This window comes from Ochotona princeps, chromosome 25 (genome assembly GCF_030435755.1).
Source record: "Ochotona princeps isolate mOchPri1 chromosome 25, mOchPri1.hap1, whole genome shotgun sequence".
In the NCBI taxonomy this organism is placed as follows: domain Eukaryota; kingdom Metazoa; phylum Chordata; class Mammalia; order Lagomorpha; family Ochotonidae; genus Ochotona; species Ochotona princeps.
Genome location: NC_080856.1, coordinates 8,195,162 through 8,221,717, shown reverse-complemented (window position 1 = coordinate 8,221,717; position 26,556 = coordinate 8,195,162). Strand labels below are relative to the sequence as shown.

Sequence of the window (26,556 nt, the reverse complement as noted above, 5' to 3'; positions counted from 1 at the left end):
CTAAGTTATGTGACCTTCATGTTTCTCCTAGTTTTCATCTGACACCACTGCAACTTATGATTACTGTAAATGTTTGTCAATCTGTTTTGTAATCATGTCATAGCCATTAAACAGAATATCACCAATTAGGATAAAGAAACCAAAACTGCCAAACGGTTGATTCTAGGTTCAGGACAGAAATGACTCAAGGTAAGGGAACTATAGAACCATCACACTGTCAAATCTAAAAGCGAGGAACCAAGTAAATGTTACTGAGTAATTAAAAAACACGTCCAAAAAAAAAAAAAAAAAAAAAAGGAGCACCTTTCCATGGAGTGATTTTTTAAGTGAACACTAAAATAATAGTAATAAACACAACAGTTTGAAACAAACCAAACATGTTTATGTGCAGACACCGGTAATAATGTTTAAACAAAACTCACTTTAGAAACCTCTGGAAGATCCTAGAAATTCCACTCATTCGAAAAATTGATAAGAATCCAACATTGGTATTTATCCTACTTTTTCTCACTTCCTCTCTTTCTCTTTGCCTTTCAAATCAAAATAGATATAGCGAGAAATGAATAAATAAATAAAACTTGCAGAAGAGCAGAGAAGCAAAGGTTTGGTGAGAGTTCTCCTGGGAGAATCTGTGCTGGTACGTGCAGAAAGCACATTCAAACACTGCCTTTGTACAAACCCGTCGGAACTAAGGCGTCTCAGGACATTTCCTCAATGACTGCCACGTTGACCAGGTCAGGGGTTCCCAACCCCGACTGTACATCAAAATCACCTAAGACCCAACGCTTTTCTGAGTCCAAGTCTACTGTGGACCAAGTCTGGGCAGTGGGGTGTGGGTACAGAACTGTAGCCACTCCCCAGATGTTCCACTGTGCAGGAAGGGCTTAAGGCACCTAGGCACATAAAGGGCTGATTGGATTTTTTAATGGAACTTCTAGGATGGGCTCATAACAGACCCCAGAGGTTATCAGACACGACAGGTCTGCCAATGAGACCTGAGCAAAAAGCTCAGTAATCTCTATGATTGTTTTTTATTAGCAAAATCAAAGCAGAACCCATTGAAGCCACCAACTGAACGCCTCGGTTTGGGGAAACTACTGATGACACATTTAATATTGCAAAAGGTTACCTTGAGAGAGCAATCAGTAAAATCGATCATATGAGAAATTTTACATAACTTATAATCTGGTTTGCTGAATCCAAAAATGACAAAAAGAGAGATGGAAAAAAATTTGCTAATTAAAGGAGATTTGAGAGATTACTCAGTGCAAGAGATCCTGAATCAAACAACATGAATAATTTATATGACATCTGGGGAAATGTTAACACTTGGTGGAATAGCTGGAAAATATTAAATATTATACATGGATTTCAAAAAATTTCTTCACCAAAATAAACATTTCTCAGCTTCAGTTTTTCATGAGTCTTTCGTAACATCTTCACACTTAGGTTCTTAATCTAAGAACACAGAAACTGAAGCTGGACCGATTTTTGATTGATTGATTGATTGACTGAAGCGGGAGGGAGACAGAGAACAAGTCCCATCTGTTGACTGACTAAGTGCCCGCAACAGCCAGGGCTGCACAGGCCAAAGCTGAAAGCAAAGATTCAACCTGATCTCCCACATGGGCTCCAAGCAGGACCAACCACTTAACCCATGACAGCTGTCCCCCAGTGCGTGAGTAGGAAGCTGCAATCGGGTTTGCAATTGCTCTGTAAACTCAAACCAGTTCCTCAAACTGGCATTCCAATGTGAGGTGCGAGTACCCCAACCAGCACCCTAACTGCTCTACCAAATGCTTACCTCTTCTTCTCACTTTTAATCATTTCCAGGTACTGACTGAACACTTATCACCAAGTGCTACACACTTAGCTTTACACACCTTGACACTATGTAAGTATCTATACAAATGCTCTCATTTACAACGAATTTAAGCTAGCAATGGAAACTGCTGACTCAAGCAGCAGCTATGATTCATGCTTTCTTGATAACGGTCCTAAAGTCAGCAGAACATGCCAAACTAGAAGGAGACTTTCCGTCTACTGGTTTATTCCTCCAAGCACCTGCCCGACAGCTGGGCCAGTCTGGAGTCAATAGCCAGGAACTCTGTTCAGGCCTACCCGATCTGTGTGCCAGACAACACACACTTGAGCCATCATCTGCTGCTCCAAAGGTGTGCCTGTGCAGGAAGCTGGGTCAGAGGCGAAGGCAGCACTCGATCCTCAGCACCTCAATAAAGGCCATGGGTGTCCCAAGCGACAGTGGGAACCGCTGCCCTGCCATGCCCGTCCCCAGGACCTCCATCCACCCGGAGTCTCTTGGGGAGCACAGGCAATGACTATATATACAAACTAATCTCAGCTGCAATACGTACAGGAAGCACAGAGAAGCGACCTTCCTGTGACCTCACAGATCCACAGATGCAGAACTGGGAACTAAATCGGAGCCCCTGACTTAGTCACTGCCTACTTCCCAAGTTAAGAAATGAGCAGCGTGGGTTTCTGAGACTCAGCAGACCAGACTCAGCGGGAGTGCGGGATAGACTGAGCAGGCTTGGTGTGTGAACCGTATTTTTTGGCAAACAGACTTCAGTGATGTTTAACCTGTAACTAGAACTGTATTTTAACATAATTAATTTCCTTTGTAAATCAATATATCTCGCTTTGCTGACAAAAACACGTCCATGAGGCCAGCATTGTGGCAAAGCAGGCAACACCTTGGCCTACAGCAGTTTAAGTCGTGGCAGCTCCACTTCCAACCCAGCTCCCTGCTAATATGCCAGTGAAAAAAGAGAGGAGGGGCCAACTGCTTGGGCTGCTGCGCCCACATGGGAGACTCAGAAGCACCTGGCTTCACACCAGCCCAGCTCCACTCATCTGGGGAGTGAGCCAGTAGCTGAAAGATCTCTCTCTTGCTCTCTCAACTCTGTCTTTCAAATAAATGAATAAATCTTAAAAGAAAAGAAAAAGTTTATTCTGATAATGGGGCCACGTGCCTTCTAAGACAACCAGAGGATTACAAGGCCTACGTCTATGACAGGCTAAGAACCCCGGGACCACAGTTCCCAGGATAATCGGGCCAGTTGCCATGATCTTCATCCCTCCTGCGAATCAGGAACTGATCAAACACTTAGAAAGCTGCAAAAGAACAGCCACCATGCACTGGCCACATCCCAGCTTCAGAGAACCGGAGACTTCCACTCTGCTCTGTGTGCACACGCTGAGCACCTCGATCTGGAGACCCTAGGAATCAATCCGGTACCTTCCTGGGCCTCTACTTTGCTCATGCCCAGGCCCTTCACAACAGGAACCACTCCCCTGTGGTCCAGCTTTCCTACATAAGCCAAGCCATCCAGGCTGCACATACCTAAGCAATTCTCTGAATGGGTTCTTACACACGGGTCATGGTTCACCAGCCCTAATTACCCCAGGGACAATTATTCAAACCAGCCAATCCGAAACCTGGTTATGCTCAATCATTCACTCCTTGCCATGGAAATCACACCACAGGGATGGGCCCCACAGCTTCTGCCTCTGCCCAGGGAGGGACCCTAGCGCTTCTTTTCTGCACTGTCCCCTGCCCTCAAAGTTACACCTGCACTCTGAGTCCACAACCATAAGGCACACCTAGTTAATTACAGAATCTAGGAAACATCACAGGTCCAAGGCCACAGGCTCCTCGATTAACTCCTGGTTCGTTAAATACCTCACAAGTGTCACAGGCACAGTAAAGTCAATGTGCCTTCTAGTTGATTTCATTAACAATTTTGTTCTCTCCTTATTACTCTCCTCTAAGGAATGACTGCTGTGGGTTTTTCCAGCCTCCAAGTCCTTCCAGAACGTCTAGCCAGTTTTCAATATCACAGCTCAGTCATGTGCCAATAAATTATCTGATTGTTTCATTGCACATAGTCTATTATCAGTGGTTGTCATTATGTACAATTCTTTCATATAAAACAAAACAAAAACAAACAAAAATCCGAATTTCTTTTAAATAATATACCCCAAGACATTTGTATATGACAGGATGACAAAAGCCTGGACTTTGGAGTTACTCTTCCATTCAAACATATGTATTGAAGGCAAGGGCTGTGGCATAGTAGCGTGTGCCTCTATCTGAAGTTCCTGCATCCATATGGGCACAGGTTCAGGTCCCAGCTGCTCCACTTCCTATCCAGCTCCCTGCTTGTGGCCTTCAGAGGTGAGACAGTGGAGAACTATTCAGGCCCTTGGGCTCTTACCCCCACATGGGGGACACAGAAGAAGCCCCTGGCTCCTGGCTTTGGATCAGCTCCAAACATCTTGGCCATTTGAGGAATAAAGCAGTGGATAAAAGATCTCTCTCTGTCTCTCTTTCTCTCTGTAATTCTGCCTTTCAAATAAATAAAAGAAATCTTTAAACACGTATTGCTCACCTGCTGCTTGCTGGGTGCTCAGCCATGTGCTAGAAACGTATTGGTGACCAACAGCAGACACTCTCCCTGTGACACATTGAACTTGAACACATGAATCAACTCATGCAAGATATAAATCTATAACTGCAAACTATGACAAGCACCAAAAAGAAAGATTTGAAATTGCTAGAGGAATTCCTTTGGAAGTGCCTAATCTATTACTCCACAAAGTCAAAGAAACTTCTCCAGAATAGCCATGCTCTAAAAGACAATTACGAAATTAATTAGGAGAAAACATATTGATCATATCCTTGTCAAAAAGAAGAGCAAAGGCCTCAGGGTGGAAGACAGCCTATGCTCAGGCAGGGACAACTGGGTGGAAGACAGCCTATGTTCAGGCAGGCACAACTGGGTGGAAGACAGCCTATGTTCAGGCAGGGACAACTGGGTGGAAGACAGCCTATGTTCAGGCAGGGACAACTGGCATGCAGGAAGAACTGACGAGCAGGCAGGGGTCAGGGCACGCAGAGGCTTGGAGGCCACAAGGGATACGGTCTTGTCCCGCCTAACAATGGGAAGTCTCTGCATCCTGAATTCCACTTGGAATTCCATCTTGACTGCTTTTTGCTGCATCGCTTTGGAAAGGCCATTTACTCATTCCTAAGACTGAGTTTTCTCATTGATAAAGTGTTAGAAAAACAAGTCTTGCTTCACAGATTTATACAGGGCAAAACACAGTGTGAGAGCCTTCTGCACATATTTCCTATTATTTTTCTAAGTCACTTCAGATCAAAGGGCTTTCTCTTAATCTCCTTCAGTCAGATCAGCGGAGTAGACTCCTCCTGAGTCAGTTCCGAAATGGAATCTTCAGCTATTTGGAGTCCTACCAAATGCGCAAGAGAGGAAGCGCTCAGACGCAGCTACTGACTGGATGCCCATGGCCCTTCTCTGCTGGCATCTCTAACACTGAACTCGGTGCCACAGCTCCCAAAGGCCATGGGTCCCTCCCACGGACAGCAAACAGGATAATCTACCCTTCAATCACACAAGCTGGCAGCTGGGCAGGCGGCCCAAACCTCTCCCTCTTCCTCAGCCCCATAACTAATTAGTTCCAAGTCCTTTAGATTGTTCCTGCATGGCGCCTGTTGAATTCCACCCCCTTTCCTGCCTAGCTCAGGCCCCGGTTCTGGCTGGGTCAGGCCTTCATCCTCTCTTGCCAAGCGATTACAGTCATCTTACCCAGAAATATTCCCACTTTGAATTCAACCTTTGGTTACCATGGTAGAGCATGGAGCAAGTACTTCAGTTTATAGCTCTTCTTTCTGGCTCTTCCCAAACTCCCATTTCCTCTACCCGCCATTCCCTGCTGAAGAATGGTTTAAACTCCTGAGCAGGGCCCTGGGAGCCCTCAGCAGCCACCCTCTAACACAGCTCTTCAATTCCATTTCCTGCTGCCCCCGTCCTACACACTCAAACAACAAACTCCTTGCAGGTCTCCACAGCACCGCAGGCGGACCTCCCAAGGCCTGTCTGTGCTCATTCCACTGGGCACCATCTTAGCCCTGCTTGCCCATCTTCATGAGCTCAAAGACTGTCCTTCTCAAGGCCAGCTCGGACCGAGTGTGACGATGCCCTCCTGCCTGCCTCCTGCCTGCCTCCTGCCTGCCTCCTGCCTGCCTCCTGCCTGCCTCCTCCCACCGCTCTTGTAAAGATCTCGCAGAAGTCATTCTCCTGTTTCCTACTTTTGCCCCACCTGTCTCACTCCAGCAGAGCAAACAGACCATCGCTTAGCTCCCCAACACACAGCAGAACAGCAGGCGAAGCAGCAGGGTATAATGTATGTTAAGTGAACAAACGAGAAAATCATTAAATTAAAAGGCAGGTGGTCTCAACTTGCAGGAAAAGCTAACTAGTAAAGATCGCTTACAAAATTAGGACATGTTTTAACAAGAACTAAACTTCCTGTCACTGGAAGTGTCCCAGCAGAGATCCTTGCTAAATGACAACATCAAAGAGTTATACATCAGGTTAGTTGCTTACTTAGGCATGCTCAAAATCTTTTAAACTACAAACTACATAAAGGGGGAAGAAGTTACATTCTATTCTCTTCCACTGCTTCTTTTTTTCCACAAGAGTATACCCATACTTGCAGCTGTGCAAACAACACTGGTCAATAAATATAACTCCTATCCTTTAAAAAAAGATATACTTATTTGTTTTTTATTTATTTATTTATTTATTTATTTATTTATTTATTTATTTATTTACATGGATGCAAGCAACAGAGACAAAGACAGATTTTGCATCCACTGGTTCGCTCCCCAAAGTTCCACACCAACCAGGGCTAGGCCAAGCCAAAGCCGGGTTGCCCAAGTGGGTGGCAGGAACCCAGATCCTCAGGAAGTCATCAGATCCAAATGCATCCCAGGTGCAGTAGCAAAAACTGCATTGGAAGTGGAGGCAGGACTCTATCCTGGGTCCTCTGATCTGGGACGCAGGCACCCTAAGCAGGAACTAGCCCTGTGTCCCCCAACACCTGCCCCTAAATCTTTATCCTGTAGTGAACAAGAAGCTCTGAGAAGGAACATCTTTTCCTAAGGCGTTAATTCCAGCTGTACTATGGAGCTAAGGATCGTGCTCAAAGGAATGCTCTTCCTCACTGGGGCTGAGAAATCAATAGCAATTAATGGCAAATACAGTGCATGCCTCCAGCAAGAAATTAAACTGAGCTGAGCCTGGGGCTCCTGGCTGCTAATTCTGATGCTACTGAATCTAAGTTCATCACTCACATGACTGTAAGGCTTCAGAACTCCTCACCAATAATGTTCTTTTGAGCTAGTTCTCTAAGTACATCATGGAAATCATTCAACTATCACTTACAACTAAATTGTTGGAAACAGTCTATGTAACTGGGTGTATAGCCCCTTATACTTTCTCCTATATTGCAATATACTATTTCAAACTGAAGCAAACATTTGGGAATTCGCAAAAATAATACCTTATAGAAATATATTTAATAGTTTACTTAGTAAGACGTTTGCCACTTTCTGTCCTGCAAATGCCTAGAAAACACAAGCTCTCAACAAATGCTGAGAATACACAATTGACTGTCTTGGAGATAGGGTTCAATTTCATTCATAACTAAGTAAGTCTTGAATTGAGTTGCATGCTGAATCAGAGCTGTATGTGAATGCACATTCCCTGAATTTATTCTGAAATGTACACCTACGTTTGCCACAAAATAGTAAGGTCTCGGTCAAAACCACAGTCTTCAAACCCTTCACCCGTGAGCCACATGCGCTATCTCGTCTCACAGGAGGTGACAGGGACATGATTTCTGTAAAGGAATGCCAGACATCTAACACCCGCCTAGCTACACTTCCCACTGCCGTCAAATCTGTAGCAAACAACAGAATCCCCCGAAGCAGTCAGGACCACAAACTTTAGCTCTGTCTCTTCAAAGAAAACCTACACAAGTAACTCTAGCTTTCATAAACTCCACTTGGTTATTCTGAAAACAGAGAAACTGAACTAGCAGCTTTCCTTTAAAAAAGTGATTTGACTTTTTATTGACTAAAAAAGAGAGACCAGTTACTCGTGATCTGCAGGCTGGCAGCACAGCGGAAGTTCTCCCTGGTAACAGGTATGCTTCCTGTTTCCCATGGCAGATCTTCCCTGCGTTTTTGTCGGTGTGTGCCTTTCCCATTGCCCACCTAGCTACCTACCAGGCAGAAGTAATGAGAGCAATCAAATAACACTATCTTCCAGTGCTGGGAAAGAACAGGACAAGTACAAGATGGCTGAAATACAGTCTAGCCATCAATGAAGCATGAGCATTTACATTGGTTATCCCTGAAGCAAGCCACCCTTGAGCTGCTCTGCCAGTGTCTGAAGATCACCCGTCTCCTGTGCTCCCTGCAACTCTGTATCCTGTTCTGACCCAGAGAAGCTCCTTTTGAGGCTCACTCCCCTCACACCACTCTCAGTCTGCTTTCTATTACAAAATACGTGGCCACCCTAAAGGCACTGCAGGGGAGAGAGGGAAAATGACCTTCTCAGCGCCAGCCTCTGGGCAGCCCAGCTGCGCTCAATCCCAGGTGCACAGGGTCCCGGGGCGGGATGACTCGGGGGCTGCAGGCTCTGAGGGGGAGCACAGAAGGAGCTGCCCTGTACTTCTCCAGAGCGTTCCTTAGCGAGCACACAACGGCTCCAGTCGGCCCAGCTGAGCCACAAAGTACAACAGGATGATCCCTGCCCTCACACCAAGGCATTTTTCCACGGGGCAACATTTGTGTTAAAAGAGCAGAAATACACATTGGAGGGATCGGCACTGGTCTCCAGGAAGAAGAAAACACGAACGCCCTTCTCAGTATAAAGTTGGAGGCACTGATGTAAAAAGTGGTATTTTAACGGGATTATATAAATGTCCTGTGAATGCAAACTTTCCACCTGCCAAGAATAACTTCAGGGTCTTTAGGAGACAAATACCTGAGGAAGGTTCCCCACAGACGAAAGCCAAAGGAACAGAAAACAGAGCCTGCTGCTCCCTCCACCTCGGATATGACTATACCCCAGGAGCAGGAGCTCCATTTCCTGTGCAACTTCTTGGGTTTTCTTTCATAAACATCTCTTTATATTTTACCGGGATAGACGATCTTCATTCCTGCTATTTGTAATAAAGGCAGGTAAAAATAAAACCACAATGGTTCTTACATCACGGTGGGAAATGGGAGTTAAAACCCACAGATGGGGTGGGAATCTGGCACAGCCGTTAGAATGCCCGCATCCCTTATGATTGTGTGTTGGTTCAAAATCGAGTTTCCTTTCTGATTCCAGCCTCCTGCTGATGCCCCTTGTGTGAAGTGGCTGGTGAAGACTCAAGGACATAGGCCAACGCCATTCACATGGGAAACCCTAACTGAACTGCAGGCTGCTGGTTTGGGCCTCGCCAGCTGTGGCAGTTGCAGCAATTTGGGGAATGAATCTATGGATGGAAAAACCTCTGTCTGTCTCCGTCTCCCTGTATCTGAGTGTGCAGGTGGCTTCCTTTCCAATAAATGAAAACAAATATTGTATTTAGATAGTATTTACTGCTATTTCATACAACACAAACATGATATATTTTTTAGAAAATTACACATTTCGGGCCCGGCGGCGTGGCCTAGCGGCTAAAGTCCTCGCCTTGAACGCCCCGGGATCCCATATGGGCACCGGTTCTAGTCCCGGCAGCTCCACTTCCCATCCAGCTCCCTGCTTGTGGCCTGGGAAAGCAGTTGAGGACGGCCCAATGCTTTGGGACCCTGCACCCGCGTAAGAGACCCGGAAGAGGTTCCTGGTTCCCGGCATTGGATCGGCACGCACCGGCCTGTTGCGGCTCACTTGGGGAGTGAAACATCGGATGGAAGATCTTCCTCTCTGTCTCTCCTCCTCTCTGTATATCTGGCTTTCCAATAATAATAAAATCTTTAAAAAAAAAAAGAAAATTACACATTTCATGAATGCTAAATTGTTTAGAATCTTAAGAAATTTTCAGAGAAGCATCTGTATCCATACTTGTAATAGCAGGAAATTTCCATCTAGCCATCTTTAAAGTGAAGGAAGGATGTCCTTCATTCAAAAACAATGCTATTTTTGAACAGAAAAGGTTTGCACGTGCTTACTCTGTCATGAACAGATTGCAAATCCAGGTCTCAAAACTTGGCAAAGGTGAGCATTCAACCTTGAAATTAACCAGTTGGTGAAGGCACCTAACCTTGGGAATGGTGGGGATTTAACCCTGAAGTTATCCAGTTGGTTAAGGCTCCTGTGTCAGGAGTAGCAGGGCTGAATCCTAGCTTCAGTTTGATTTCTAGTTTCCTGCTGATACAGACCCTGCCAGTTAGCAGTGATGGTAGGAGTGTTCCCCCAACCATGTGACAGACCTGTTTAAAGTACTTGGCGCTCGGCGGCAGCACTGCCCAGCCTTAGTAGCTGTGGACATCTGGGCTATGAAACAATGAATGAAAGCGCAGTCTCTTGCTCACTCTGTGTGTGTATGTGTGTGTTCTCAAATAAACACATAAATGAGTAATTAAAAAGGAAGAGAGCTCTGGGCAAAGTTTACCAACCTACACCACGTCCCGCGCGGACCTTCGTGTTGCACACCCACAACTCTCATGGCAACCTGAAAGGCCCAGTCACTGTTTACCAGCTGCAGGACCACTGTCCCTTGGCCACGCTTTCTTCCTAACATGGAAGAGACACTCAACAGATGCTAAATAAAGGTGACTGAATCTCTAACCATGAAGACAATATGTCTGTGTTCATGAGAGTGCTATGAACCGCTTCCTCTTAGATCATCGAGGCTTCATACTTCACAAAAAAAAAAGTTTAAAATGCTCAAGTTGCATTTTTTTCCATTTAAAGAAAAAAAACCTGAAATTATAGAATCCCAAAACTTCAAAATAAAACTGTATGAATTCTCACTGAAGTTTTACTCTTTTCTTCCCTAAACTCCTAGGGAGGCTGAGAAGGGGAGAACGTTTCAACATAGCAGAAGTTAAATCGAAGTAAGTCCACTGAAAACGCTGAGGGAAGAATAAAAGGCTAACAGCTTTGGACCCAGGAGTAACCGAGGCAAATTTCTAAATCTTGCAAACTACATTGAAGGACAAACTCCTTCTCCAGACTCAGGAGGCGCAGTTTGGTGTGAGAAGTGAGACTCCAAGGCTACCCTGGTTTGTTGTGCTTGCAACTTGCCGGAGGACAGAAAGCCAGGACTCAGATCTTGCTCCTGGGCGCGGGGGCGTGGCCTGTGGCCAGCAGCATCAGCCTTCAGCCCGAAGATGCCCATTAGAAAGGCAGAGTCAGGCCTGCCCCCGCCTGCGGAGATGCCCAGGTAATTCACTACGACGTTGCGGTCATACGACGTTGCGGTCATACGACGTTGCGGTCTGAGCAGCACTGCTCCAGGGGACTTGGAATGAGCAGGTGGACAGCTAATCCCTTCCTACTGAGGATGTTTACTTGGCTTATCCTCCGCTGTTCCAGAAGGATACCTTCTCCTGCACTTGAACAAGAAACAAAGCTGGACTCTGAGTTTCTGCTCTGCTCCCAACTAATGAGTTACTCCCTTTATCTGAGGACCAGGTTCTTTGCTGAAGATAAATAAACAGGAAAGAAAACTAGGCTGCAGGGGCTGTTATAATTAGAGACAAGAAGGCAAGAGGTAACATAAGGAGACACAGGGATGTGTCCAGCACACAGTTAAAGTCCACTTCTGAGTTGATAACGAAATAGAAAATCTACAAATCCCACTCTAATATTGACAGGACAACGCTAGTATTCTAAAAGCAAACGTACATGTTTCATAGAATCTTCACTTGATCTTAGCCAAAAGGCCGAGAAGTGATGTTTCATAGAATCTTAACGAAAACCCCAATAAGCATTTTAAATTATGTAAAATAATCTGAAAGTCCACATGGAAAAGTAAACTTTTGACTGAGAAATGCAATCACTTTCAGAGAAAATAAGAATATATGATAATACAAAAGGATATGTAATATTCTATATTTAAAAAGCTCGATGGAGGCAGGCATCGGCTCAGTGGTTAAGCTCCTGAACTCCAACTCCAACCAGTCAGTGGAGAAATGACAACCACAAATACCACTACTACACAGACAAGCACTTTTGTGTATCCGTCCTAAGTACTTCCAATATGTATTAGCTCTAATCCTCCCAACTCCAAAAAATAGGAATTAGTATTCCCATTGCACAGAATAGGAAACTGCCTTGCACACACGCAACTCCAAGTTAGCTATTTAGTATGTTCCCTATATAACTGCATAATTTGGGATTTGCTTTGCTGATGAAACCAGGTACCTTTGAACAAAGCAATCACACTCTTTATGACTAATGCAGGTGAAAAACAATTTTACAACAACAAATAATCAGGAACGTGCATGGCAGGAATGGATCTACGTGGAGAGGTAGGAGTGAATCTGTGTTGCAAGAAACAACTTCAAGTACATCGGGAAGCATACTAGATGGTTCACCTGGTTACTTTCTGGAGAGGAGGGAATCGGAGAGAAGATGGCTGGAGCAAACAGAAAACAATCCAAAGAAAACCAGCACACAAAGTTAGAAGGTTGGAGTACAGAACTCAAGAGAAATATCATTTTTCACTCTCTATGGACACAAAGAGCCCTGGGCCATGGAGGAGTTTAGTTTCTAAACAATTTCATGTTTCAGAGAAGCAATATTTCTGTTCAGTGATTAGGAGCTTTTCCTCCCATGATACATAACACCTTCCGGAAAGTCTTCAGGGGCAGGCTGCCTGAGGCAGGGCATGATGCTTGCACTGCGTCTCCAAGGGATCAAGTGCCGCCTCCACTCCTGATCCGGCCTCTTGCCAACGTGCCCTGGACTGGGATGCACCAATCACAGCCCCCTTACTTTGTTCCTTTCACTTAGGTGGAAGGCCTGGATGGAGTTCCTGGGCCCTGTCCCAGGCCTAGCTGTCACAGGCATCTGCGAAGTGAACTAACCTAGCAAAAACACCATGTGGGGGTGAGGGGGTCTGTCTCGCGCTCACTCTCTCCCTCTGCCTTTCAAGCAGATAAGAAATTTTCAAAAAAAAAAAAAGTTTCCAAAGATTTATTCTTTCCCGAATAACAACAAAAATATTTTAACAATTCCAAGTTTCAAGTGTAAGCAAGGCTCATGTTAAAGGCACGGACTAAGTGAAAGAAAGCTAAGTTGTGTTCCTGGAATGGCCACCACTGGACTAGCTGACCTTCGGCAAAGCTTTGAACTCACACTTATTTCCACATTAGTAAGGAAAGGAAGTTCAACAAGGCCACTTCTAAAGTTACTTTCAGAGGTAGAATGTGATGATCTTAGAATGAAAAGGCCTAAAGTAGAAATGTAAGAAGTTAGTAAACAAGAATGACAAATGTGTATTTGAAAGAAATAGAGTTCAAAATGTTAATATCTTATGGCCAATTTAATGATCCACTTAAAGTATACGTTTTAAGAATTAAAAACTACCATAAGATCAAGTAATCATTTTACACGTCTTACATGGTGATTGTACTCAATGCTTTCATTTTCATGTTGAGAGAAAAGTAATGTCATCTTAGATAATTTGCAGATGATTTGCTAAATTAAGGTTTATCACCTTAAAACAGTGCCATCCCCAAAGTTTCAACTAAAATGTCACACTCTGGAGACCACATGTAACACTCCCATGAAGAAAACACTGGTCCATGTGAACCAGGCAGCCCTCCCCCCCCAAAAAAAAATCTTAAAATTTCTGAAAGAAGATTCTAGAAACCTGGAAATAGAAAGAAAGAAAGAAAGAAAGAAAGAAAGAAAGAAAGAAAGAAAGAAAATTAAGTATGACAGCCTCCTAAAGAAACAAGTTTTAATTTTTACATTTCCAATGTTTTATAAATAATAACGTAATTATTAACAACATCTTATGAGAATTTATGCCTGAGCATAAGGCATTAAAAAGTCAGTAATTCATAGGGCATAAAGATTTCCATGAGCTTGTTAAATTTTATGTATTTTATTCCCTTAAATGGTTATGAGATTTTCCAAAAGCATATACAAAATTCCTTAATCTTTGCCAACTCTGCAAGAGTTACACAAAAACCACCTTTCAGGCTGTATGGAATCCCCTAAGAATATCTAGGTACAAATTCTCACCAAATAAATAAATAAATATACCAAGGGCTCTATCAAGGAGATTCCATAGACTTGGGGGACAAAAATAAAACAACTTATGGCTTGTCCAGTTATCTAAAACTCCTGCTAGCAAACGGTTCCCTAAGTCGTATGTCATAACTTCCTTATCAAAGAGTACAAGCACGTGTCCTTATTTATATCCCTAGATTAGCTTCAAGTCTAATTTTACTGCTACTAGGATCCAAGGCGGATTTCTTTTTTCTAATTACAAACGGGGCTCCAGTGAGATCAAAGGCATTTCAGAAAGGTCAAGTTTTACTTCTGTGAAAAACTCAGGGTGTGATTCCATGTAATTAAATAATGCTTAGCCATGCCCTTTGGCACAGTCTCTGCTGGCTGCAGGAAACCGGGTCCAGCCGTCCCCACCTGTTGGTTGGGGTGCAGCAGAACAGTTTGACTTACCCAGAAAAGCAGGTTGAGGGCATAGAGCAGGCAACGCAGACACTTGACGGAATCTTCTCTGGCCATGGTGAGCCCCGCGAGGGAAAAGCTCCATCCTTTCACCACATCCTATGCTGCTGGGCAAAGCAGGAGCTATCTGCAGGGGGGTTACGAAAAACAAAGGAACTTGTCACCATCCAGCTTTCCACAGACAGCCCCACCCTCCGTCCCCAAACCTAGTTCATCCGAAACATCACTTCATCAAAACGCGCTTGCTAGTGTTGTAAATAGTAACCGGGCTCCCAAAAGTTCCAACCGTGCTTCAGCTAACACCTGCCAGGCAGAGACAGGCTCTCCGGATGAATGGAGGTGCCCTGTAAAGTCCCGTCCTTGGGGGACGCTAGGCAGGTTCTTCTGCTTTCCGCTGAGAAGTTTATTAAAACCTCCCTGGACCTGCGTCCCTCCTGGGGGACAGCTCTGCTCGGAACTGTCCCTGGAGGGTCACAGGCGCCACTGGTGAGCCGGAGGGCGCGCGTGCCCTCCTGGTTAGGACAGTTCCCGCGACACCTCCCAACCTCGCGTGTCCGCACCTCGTCCCGCAGCTCGGGCGCGAAGACGGGGAACCGGAGAGGGCGCACCGCGGAGCAGGGATTCCGCTCGCCGACTAGGATTTCCTTGGGAAAATGTGAGAAATGAGGCTTTCGGTCCCAGAATGATGGATTAGCCAGGGAACGCACGGGGGCGGAGGGGAGTGAGCTGGGGGAGGGGGTGCGCCAGGGCATTAGGGCCGGTGCAGCTGTGCACGCGATGGGGGCAGTGCTGGAATCTTTCTCCCCCGGCGGCCGCGAGGCCACTCGGTGACCGAGCGCTCCCCCGCCGCTCGCGGAGCACAAAGCCGGCCCCGCCACCGCGTGCGCGCCCCCGGCAGGGCGCTGGGGGAAGCTCCGGAGCGAGCCCCGAGAGTGGCCGAGCACCCAGCTGCTGGCCGGGGAGGACGCGAGGCGCACGGCCACTCACCGTGGGCGCAGGGCTCCGCGCCACTCCCGCCGGGGCACCGTCGGCGACGCACGGCGGCCACTCGTGGGGCAGATACGTGCCTCCCGCACAGCCGAAGGACTGCACGGGCTCACACTGCGACGCTTCCTTCTTTCTCTCCCCTCGCCGCCGTCGCCTCCTGGGGAAAAAAAAAAAAGAAAGAAAGAAAAAGTCCTCGGCAGCAGTTGCTGGAAAGTGTCCGCTAAGCCACCTCCCAGCTCCGCTGTCCCTTCCCTCCCAAGTCCTCGCCAAGTCCGGCCGAGGCAGTGGCGGCAGCCAGAGCCAGCTGCACAAACTCTCAGCGCATGCTCGGCACTGGCTGCCGGGGTTGGGTCCTAGTGGGTGTTCCTTGTGTCCCTCACCGGACCGGAGCCCTCGGAGGTCTCCTCACCTCTCCCACACGCGGTCAAGAAAGAGATCAGCTTGGGAAACTTCGGAGAAACCTGCTCAGTAAACTCCCTTTAAAATGGTGGTGTCGGAGGAACGGAGGTTGGGTTATAACCGTAGGGAAGCAGGCTTTTATTATATGAAAATATTTGTGTTTGAGAAGGGGGGGCAGAGGTGGGAAACAGCCCAGTTCCTGCAATGAGAAACTCCTTTTTCACAACCTTTATGGAACCACCGCCTGTGACTTTTCACTAGCCTGGTGCCCTGTGAACCCTCTGGGTGCCTCGCTACCCGCTACCCTCCCGATTCTCACAGTGCTACCCCCTCCTTCCACGCTGGGTAACAGCACTGGGCAAACACGGGCACCGAGGCCGCTCTGGCACCCAGAGGAGGAAGGGAGAGCATGTGTACTTACTTCGCCTCCCAGTAAACTTGTTGGGCAATTTCAGTGAATAATTTATTCTCAAAGATGTAGGTATTAGTGGAGTTTTGGAAAATGAGATTTCTGCATTGTTTTACTAGAAAGTAAGTTTCAAGTGAAACTACCTTCTTAAAGCATCATGCCATTTATAACTAAGTTAAACACTAAAAAAAGGAAAAAAGCACTGGATACACCGATCATGTTCTCCACGTTCAGTTCGATGGTCTTACGCCTCACAATAGCACGTTTCCATGATTACTTTTATTATGGAGTGGCAAGCAAAACTTTACCAGCTAATGTGAATTACTGGTCATACAGGCAGTGTCTTTGAGATAATCTAGTAACTGGAGTCCTGCCATTTCCTGGCAGGAGAGAAGAGGATTGAAACTCTGCCTCCGTCGCCTGTCTAGGGTCAGTGGCTTCCATGAGCAGCATGACAATGAGACGCACATTCTCATTAAGCCAGAATCAAAGTCACGACCCTTGGTGATCTGGGCTAGTTGAGAAATTCCGTGTAAACTGGTCACCAGGCAATATGTAACACAGCATTCTGAAAGGGTGCGATGTTCAGTCACCCGGCAGAGGACTCCAAGTCCTCTGGCCCCAAAGTTACTTCTAGAATCGGGAAGAAAGGCGGAAAAGCCCATTTCTTTGCATCAGGCAGTTTCTGTGCAGATCAAGATGTGTGGTTGGTACATGCAGAGCCACTGGAATGCGGCAGGTGCCACACATTCCTGAGAATAAACATGCCCAGCACCAAGGCGAGCCTGTGCCACTAAAACCCAGGAGCAAGGCGCACTGAGTCCCATGTCACGGCTTTCCTCTCCTATTTCTGCAATAGTTATCTGCTTTTAACTTAATTGACAAAATTACTGGGACCAGCACCGTGGAATAATAAAAATGCAGAGGAAGGGGCTTTGCAAATATGTGTGTACCACTTTTGCTAGTATTTAAGGGGCCTTCCAAATTTCATGGAAAAGTGGAATAAAAATGTTTATTTTGCCTTCCCAGATCACCTGGATTTGAAATCTATGTGCGCTGAAGGGCTTCAAAAGTCTATGAAAATGTATATATTAAGAAAAAATATTTGCAAGGATTTCAAAAGCCTTTTGCAACAAAATAAACTTTTTTTTTTTTTTGTAAGATTTATTTATTTGAAAGGCCCTGTTACAGAAACTAAGAGACATGGAAGCAGCCCTTAATCCTCTGGTTCAATCCTAAAAGGACCACAGTGACAGGGGGTTGGGGCAGGCAGAAACAGAGCCTGAAATTCCGTCTGGATTTCCGACTTGGGTGAGTGCACCCACATCCTACGGCTGGCTTCTCTTTTCCCAGGCCAGTTTAGCAAGAAGATGAATTGGAAGTAGAGCATCCAGGACTCAAACCAGCACACATTTGGAAGGCCAACGCTGCAGCACGACACAGGCCACAAAAACTTACTTTTAATTTCATTTTCCCACGAACTGTATGAAGTTCTCTTAAAATAATTACGAACAAAAAAAGTGTTAAAGAAGTTGCTGTCATGACATCTTTCATCCACTCGGGTTTCAAAGTGGCCTGTAGAGTCACGACTCAATGGCCAGGCCAGTGATTCTTAAAATTACTATACAACAGAATCACTTGAGGAGTTTCAAAAACTCCTATTTGCCCCACACCACCCACATCAGAATCGCAGTCAATGCGGCCTCTGCATACAGATTTTTCAAAGCTGCCAACATAATTATGGTCTGCAGCAGTTTAAAAATCAACACAACCAACGCTTTACAACTACTTAAAAATTAACCAAGGAGTCTCTCCAGCTCCTCTCTCCCATCTGGGAGTTGATTCATTGGGATCAATCACCCCAGTTTCACAGGTTCGGAGCTTTAACTGTCGCTGTCCTCATTCATGATCGGGAGTTTGGGAATCTCCCCCACCCCCCTGATAATGCTTTGCAGGATCGGGCTGTTTGAACTTGCCGCCTTGACCTCCCCTCTCTTTAACCTTGATCCTCACCCTGTTTCTGTCCTTGGGAGTCCTCCGTGTGTGAGTGACACTTTCTCCAGAAATGCCAGCCCTTCAGCTCCTCGGAAGCAGCTGCTATCCCCTCCCTCTCCAGTCTCCTCTCCTCCAGGATTACAGAAACAGTAAGATTTGCTGTCCCAGCTGTCATTCTGCAGACTGTATGCTTTTCTTTGTAAGAACTGTGTTGCTGAAGGTGGGCACCCAAGGGGGATGGAGAATTCACAAGATAGGCAAAGGGGAGTTTAAATGCGCAATAACACATCAGGGAAATCATACGGTCTTCTTGTTCCCAGGGAGGCAGGAACTCATTCTACGGCCATGCAATACTTCATGAAGTGTGATTTGACTATGAGTTTCAAGCACAAGATACCAACTCCCTGCCTTCCATGAGCCGGTCAGACTGCTGTTCTGTGTTTGTATAGTAGCGATAATATTGATAAGAGCAAAGTAAGCATTTTCAAGCAGTTCCATCTTGGTCAGTTTCAGAGTCAGATAAAATCCAGCTGCACAATAAATAAATACATGATTGTGATTCTGCAAGTCACCGCAGTTGCCCGGATCTTGTTCTGCTCTCTGTTCTGGCTTACGGAGAAGCGGAGGGCAGCACAGCTCCAGATCACGGAAATGCGTCTCTTCTTAGTGTAGGACCCTTTCGAGTACACGTGGGACAGATCTTCATAATGACGACAGGAAAGAAATCTGACATGCTTTCGACTGTTCCATTTACCTGACATAATAGAGGCTTCTCTAAAAACATCTACTAATTCTTCTTAACCACAGATGCGATACTGAGACTCTGCTAAGAGGGAAGCGTCCCAAGGGCCAAGCAGCAGGTGAGGGAAGCATAACCATGCACTTCACGGCACGGCACAGGCCGCAGAGCTGCGAGGCCAGACTCCAGCCTCGGAAACTTTTTTACTAGTCCTTATTTGTTAAATTTTTTTTTAAAATGTTACTTTTATTGGAAAGATAGAATTAAGGAGAGACAATGACCTCCCATCTACTGTTTCATTCCCCAAATGGCCACAACAGTTGGAGGTGAGCCTACCCAAAACCAGGACTTCTTGCTGGTCTCTCCCACATGGGTGCAGGGTCCAAGGGACTTGGCCCATCCTCTGTTGCTTTCCCAGACCCCAAGCAGGGAGTTGGATGGGAAGCAGGGCTACCAGGATTAGAACCAGTGACCATATGGGATATCAACCTGTGCAAGATGAGGACTTTAGCTGCTAGGCTACCATGCCAGGCCCTCAGATATGTACTTTCTAAGTATGATTGGTAAATCTGCCTTCACCTTTTACTTAGGAAAGTGCGTGCCCAATAAGTACTGAGAGAATTTCTCCTTTTGAAAGAGTAGGCCATTGTCTACTATAACATTAAGATTGACAGATTAAATGATATGCTTAATTAGATGTTAATTTCAAACAAACAATGAATTCTTTGGTAAAAACGTGACCCAATTATTTCATCACACTAACATACTCATATTGAAAACAAATTGTACTAATCTGATATTCAAATACAATTGCACTTCCTACTTTGCTAAATCTGGCCACCATTGAATGCAAGCCAGAAAACTCAACTCAAAGTGCTACAGCAATAAGTAGAGGAAGTCAAGAAACAGGGGTTCCTTGACGTGATAATATCATGTCACAGAGTCCATTCTTTTCCTTGTTTGCTCTGCTCATCTCCACAGTCTGTCTCCGTGTTGCTACTGCTTCTCCTGGTCACAAGACAGTTAGCACAGTAGAGGAAGAAGAAGCTATTTCCTCTGAGGGGTCTCATTTGGGATTGAAGAAACCTTTCCCAGGAGCCTTGCTTCAGTTCATCTCTTGACTCATTGTCTAGAATCCCATCACATATCCATAGATGAACCAAATATGGGCTGCACTGTCACTGGTTTTAAGGCAAACAGGATCATTTTTGGGGCCCAGGACAACTCTGCTTTCCAGAAAATGGCCAGAGGAAGTGAAGTAACTGAACATAGCTTAGTGTTTGAAGCAGGGGTTGCGACTAGGCAATGCAGAAACCAGCGTGCTATCATTCTCTCTCCCGAACACTGCTGAAACAGCATGGCTCTTGGGTGACTGTTTCTGGACCACTACTTGACAAAAGCCTTCTCTTGGTTACCGTGAGAACCCGTGAAGCGGGGACTCGCTGGCAAAGAGTGAAGAAACCAAGACATTCCAGCTCCATCACTTCTCTGCTTTGCCAGTTTCCTGGACCCCCATCTGTGTTTATACGTAACACGTTGGAGTAAAGGATGGCCCACGTTAGCACACTCATATAAACTTGTAGAATGCCTTCCTCAGAGTTTATTCAAGCCCAGACTCCATGCAAAGTTCAGGGATTTGGACTCCGTTCATCAGTAGACATTATTACAAATAATTCAATCCCATTCGATAAATATTTATTGAACACTGACTGCAAACTTAGAACTGGGAGCCAAACATTCTCACATATTTTTGATTCTCAAAAATTGTATATCTTCATTAGCATTATTTCTGTTTAGAGAACAAAACTTACAGGACTGAAGAATTCATTCCCTTTGTGAAAAGTCCTAACTTCTGATTCATTAAAGTAAACTGTAAAGGAAAAGCCGGAGGACAGGTCAATTCCAACAGTTCCCGAGGCCTACTTTTGTCAGGAATTAATCAATTATACCACTGTGTCAGCTTCACGTCATTTCGACAACACAACAACCAAGAAAAGATAAACAGTGACCATGAATATTAAACTGTCAGAAATTTCAAATTATTCCTATGTAGTGCTAAATAAGAAATCATTTATTTACACTAATGTGTTTAATTTGGAAAATTGTGCTCAGTTAGCTAATCCAAATTCAATAGTGTCTGCATGCTACCATGAATAAGCCAACTGTTTCATGCAGCAAAATGCATTGTGATTTTCTGGTTAAAATTCAGTCTTTACAAAAGCTTTGATTGAAATTTAAACTTTGTATTCTCATGCTATTTTCCTGTGAGCATGCTATTATCAGCCACTCTGTTTGGCGAGCTCAACAAGCAGTGAATACTCATTGTTTATGTTACAGTATTAATGCAAAAATGGTTGGTGAATGGAGAAGAAAATAATGCCATACCCATCCTGGTTTGGGGAGATGGTGCTACATCTGTATTATTGCAAAAAAAAAAAAAAACAAAAAACCCTGTCATTTCTTAAAATTGCCAATGTGTGCTACCATCTTTGGAAGATCTTTGGATGGTCAGTTTTCTCTTACAAAGCAGTATTCACTGATCGGTTACCACTCACATTAATAAAGGAGAAGAAAGCATGTCAAGACTGAAAGACATCCATAGATAACCAATACAAGGAGTTTTACTACTACAAGCATTCGTGTTACCTTCACTTTGTGCACAGTGCTGCTCACTGTAATGATTAAAGATTTATGATGCAGCATATTTGATTTAGCAAATTCATCCATGTTGTAATAACTTATATTAATGAAGTTACGTATTATTTGAGATAAGTTTTATATTGGTGATATTTTGTAAGTCATTGTCACTGTTGCTTTGGGTCAAAAAGGTGATCTTTCCACATCTGCCAATGCAAAGATGAACTGATTCTCATGGGAGAAATGACCTAAAAAGTGAAAGCAGCCAGGCTGAGCTACAAGACAGAATATAGCTGAACTTAACACAGATCCCAATAAGTAGTCCTTGAATTAAATGTGAAAACTGAAAATACAGTCTCCCAAAGCTTTCATTTCTTAACTGCACTCTCTTCCCTGATCTTCTCTGTATTGTCACCAATTGTCACACATACAAGTATCAGAAACTGGCTCCTTTTCCCTCTTTTCCACAGCTCTCACTCTATTTCAGCCAGGGTTCCAAACTATCCCACGAGTTCACCACATTTGCTACACATTCAAAGTTTCACAAATGTGGTGAGTTTAGTTATGGGAGAGGGCATGGACGGCCGGGGTCTAAAGACTAGACCAATCAATTAGGGTGTGACTGGAACTTGAGTGAAGACTCATCAAAGGGCAATGTAAATTCAGGCAGTGAAGCGGAACCAAGTATGAGGGGAATGTGTTGGCAAGCCTAGGTGGAAGCCAGATGGCAGTGTCGAAGAGGTCCAGCAAATGGTAACAGGCAGGTGACTGACTGACAGAACGCAGTGGCCCAGGCGTTCAGAAGCTTCATGCAAAAAAGGAAAGACCTCTATGTCGGGCGGACTTAGCTTCTCTCTGCCAAGAGGAAACCGACCCTGAGGGATGAATTCAGCTCTCTGGAAAAACAAGATTCAAAAGCAAAGCACATACTCTGACAGGAATTTCACTAGACCCTAGTTTGACAGTCACTTCATGAAGATTAGAAAGTTTGTAGTTTCCAGATTAAGGAATGTCTTAAAAGCTGGACTGAGGAGTTTGTATTCTTTTTTATTGCAAAGTCAGATATACAGAGAGGAGGAGAGACAGAGAGGAAGATCTTCTGTCTGCTGATTCACTCCCCTAGTGACTGCAATGGCCGGTGCTGTGGCGATCCGAAGCCAGGAACCAAGAACTTCCTCCAGGTCTCCCACGCGGGTGCAGGGTCCCAAGGCTTTGGGCAGTCCTCGACTGCTTTCCCAGGGCACAAGCAGGGAGCTGGATGGGAAGTGGGACTGCCGGGACGTGAATCGGCGCCCATATGGGATCCCAGCACATGCAAAGGCAAGGACTTTAGCCACTAGGCTAATGCGCCAGGGCCAGGAGTTGTTTTTATTATTATTATTATTATTATTATTATTATTATTTTATAGAGACAGAGATAGGCAGACAAACAGACAGAGAGATAGCTCTGGTCCACTCCTCAGATGTCCACGAAAGCCAAGGCTGGTCCAGGCCAGAGCCTGGAGATGGTTTCCCATGGGGCTGGCAGCAGTCCTGTTATCTGAGCCAGCCATCACCTGCCATGTCCCAGGGTCTGCATTAGCAGGAAGCTGCAATCCAGAGCTGAAGCCATGATGTATGTCTTAACCACTGGGCAAACATCCTCCCAGCAAAACAAAACAAAACCAAACAGCACACAGCGCAAGAATCCCAAAGGTGACCTGGACTTGAATGCTGACTTTCCCAATAACTGATCATGAGGTCACGAGAAAGGAACCCATCTCTTTCTAAGAGTCTCAGTCTGTACCCTTACCTCCTGAAGTAGCCATGAATATTATGTGATACGCAAGTTGTGCAACATTTAGCAGTAGAAGGTGGGGGTTGTCCCACTCTCCTTTGAGGTTCAAATATTATAGGCTGATTCTCTTTGCCTCGAGCAGTGAGCAAACTATTTTCCCATTGCAAGCTCTATGGTATTGCTCGGGCTGGAGAAGAAACAGGAAATCCCTCCAGAGTCAGATTAAGATCATGATCATCCGGTGATTCTGTGCGTATTGTTCCTTTCTTGGGAGGAGGACAGTCTTCGCAAAGAAACCGCTCCTTTCTCAACATGAGTTTCATACAAGCATGTGTCCATCAAAGAATCTGAAGGCATTCCTGTAGCAGCACCACAGGCCGTTCTAAACGCATTTCAGAGCTCCTCTGGCGATGGCCGCCCTCTGTCTTTTCAGACACCTTTCCTGCTTATCCCTTGTCGCCTGGCCCTTCTTGACTGATCTCTCATGCCACTTCCACCTCAGGGCCAAGCCCTGCTAACTCCCCTTCAGACAGAATAAGGATCATTTTTGTTTCAGACTTCAGTCCAAATATGCCAGCAAGTCTCAGCTTTCACACAGTGTTTTCCCCAAGAGAAATTCTTGTTAAAAAAAAAAAATGGCAAACCCCTTTTAGAGTGCATCCTGTATCTCAGAAAAAAATGCAAAGGTTTTAAAATAGTGATAACATAATTTTAAAAATAATACATTTCATCAATAAACTAAGTCAAGTCATATGGTTAGTAAAAGAGCCAGAATTCTGCCTCTGTTTGCAGAGTCTCACAGCAGTAGGCAGAACCCAGCAACATGCCCAAATAGCTGAATTATTAAGAAGACTGTTCTGCAGGTAGACTGTAGGACACAGCAAACACAGCAAGATCACTTAGAGAACTCCTTCGGCCGTGTGTCACCGGCTATCGTGCGGAGCACTAATCTTTCAGCATTCATGGGCAAACACTGTTCCCAGCTCCTCTTCAGACATTCACAATTCTTCAACACAGTAAAGTTTCTTACAACTTGTCAGAAAGCAATTTCTTTTCTTTTGTGTATGTCAGAACTTCACCAATATAATTATATATTTTGTCAAATAACATTTGTGTGACAATGATATCAAAGACTGACATGGATAGAGATGGAGAAAGACACATTCCTATCAGTAATGAACAGAGCTAATAGTCAATTGGACTTACATTGGAAATATCAATTTCTGTGAAGGTTGAGACACTTCACAGGACTTGACAATGCAAGTAGGTATGAAGAACAAAAATACGGAAATGCAGGGGATGTGTAATGAACATGAATTCAGCCACAAGTATTATTCTTTTCTTGTCTGTGGTATCCTACACCAGAGACCTGTGTCATTCATTTGAAAATTCAATAAGCATTACTCTCAAATCTATGTAAACACTATCCTAACGTCTCTATTTCATCACAAACTTTTTAAGCAAGCACTTTCTAAACTCACATTTGCTTTAAAATGTTTTTGTAACCAACCAAGTGTTTTGTTACAACATCATGTCTGATGTTGTTCAAATTCCATTTTTTCTGCTTCTGTATTTGCTATTTGTCCTTCTTTTTCATCTTTATTTGATCTGTGCCCTTGACACTGTAACTGGAGTTTCAAGTGGGTAAATGTCTTGCGGCTGATGAAGCATGGCATCGGGAACAGAGGAAGTGGGTGAGTGAAAGTAGGTTTTACTGGAAACAGACTCCTGCTCAGCAAGAGGGAACTCAAGGGAAGGTTCCAGATAGGTCTGGGTATGGAAGTTTATATAAAGTTTGATCCATTGATCAACTTCACATACAGTTTCTGAATGTAAGATGTCTGGCTTTTCCTTTCTATAAATATATTTGCATCATGAGTCTGGTTTGCAGCTTTTTGAGAGGTGGTCAGGGTCTTTGAGGGCTAAGCCTGTGATTATTAAGGAACTGGAAGTATGTCACTGTAAACATTAAAAAATGAAGTGGGAGGAGGGAAGGTAGGAACAGGACAGGAAGGAGGGAGGCTGGGCAGTGTCACTCCTAAATTTGTGTTGCGAAGTACATGAAATTTGTTCATCATACAAAAATTAAATCAAGAGAAAGGAGAAGAGAAAAGGATATTTTACAGACGTTCCGGGCAGTGGTCATGGTCTCTGATCAGTTCAAATGTGTTTTCTTACCGTTGTGGTCAGGTCTGGAGTCAGCCCACCTGAGAACTGCTGCACCTGAGAACAGAATGCTGAGCAGGTAAGACATGCATAGGGTCTGCTGTGACCCCAGAGCCTGGTAACTTATGGGCACAGGGCTACCTGCACCCTCAGGAGTCACCATGTTCCTGATATCTCTGCCTCCTCACAACACTACATTAACACACTACCGACAAATCCTATTCTTGTTCCCATTTCAATGTGCTTATTGACTGCTTCTAGCCATCATTAGTGACCCTTTTTCTCCAGTTGAAACCATCATGAAGAAGCCCCCCACTTACCAGGTCCCAGCTCCAGCCGTCCTGCCAGATTCACTCTAGAAATTCATATGACACAGACACAGGAACACTGCACGCTCAGGACAACATCATATTGTATTTTCAAACCTACAAGAGAAGGATGCGTGCAGAGGGATGCTTAATTGTGAAAAATATACATGGAAAACATTGTATTTACTTTGACAAAGCTCCCGTTTTCACTGGGACTGAAAGTGTTTTCGTAAATGCTGGAGAGTGTGAGGAAGGCCTCGAAGGGCGGCTGTAGGATCTCTCAGCCCCCTCTGTGGTCCATTACTGCCTTTTCCCAGTAGCTTTCAGTGGTGATGGGGACAGGGCGGGGGAGGGTGGTGGTGGCGGCAGCAGCATGAGTGTTTGGGGAGGAGGAGGTTGGTTGAAGAAGGAGGAAGAACACATGAAGTCAGCCTTTAATAAGATGCATTTGGGATGCCTGGATCCCAGACCAGAGCACCTTAGTTTGAGTCCTGACTGCTCTTCACTCTAACTTCCAGACACTGTGCATGCTGACGAGGCAGCAGAGGAAGGTCCAACTCTAGGAGTCCTCATCACTTACATAAGAGATCTGAGCTGAGTTGCTG

The 26,556-nt window shown here is 44.9% G+C and overlaps 1 protein-coding gene across 3 annotated transcripts in view; it reads right to left on the bottom strand.

Annotated features, from left to right (window-relative positions):
• TSPAN12 (tetraspanin 12) overlaps positions 1 to 15,656 on the bottom strand; it is a 41,279-nt gene extending 25,623 nt beyond the window's left edge. For 2 of the 3 annotated variants that reach the window (XM_004592482.3, XM_058654945.1), the window contains exons 1-2: positions 15,522 to 15,656; positions 14,526 to 14,661 (exon numbers count right to left, since the gene is read on the bottom strand). In XM_004592482.3, coding sequence (XP_004592539.2) covers positions 14,526 to 14,591 — 66 coding nt within the window. In that variant the 5' untranslated portion in view covers positions 14,592 to 14,661; positions 15,522 to 15,656. Of the gene's footprint in view, positions 1 to 14,525; positions 14,662 to 15,094; positions 15,278 to 15,521 lie in introns of those variants that run through there. The other variant, XM_058654943.1, reaches the window with a different exon arrangement.
• Positions 15,657 to 26,556: the final 10,900 nt, after the last annotated feature.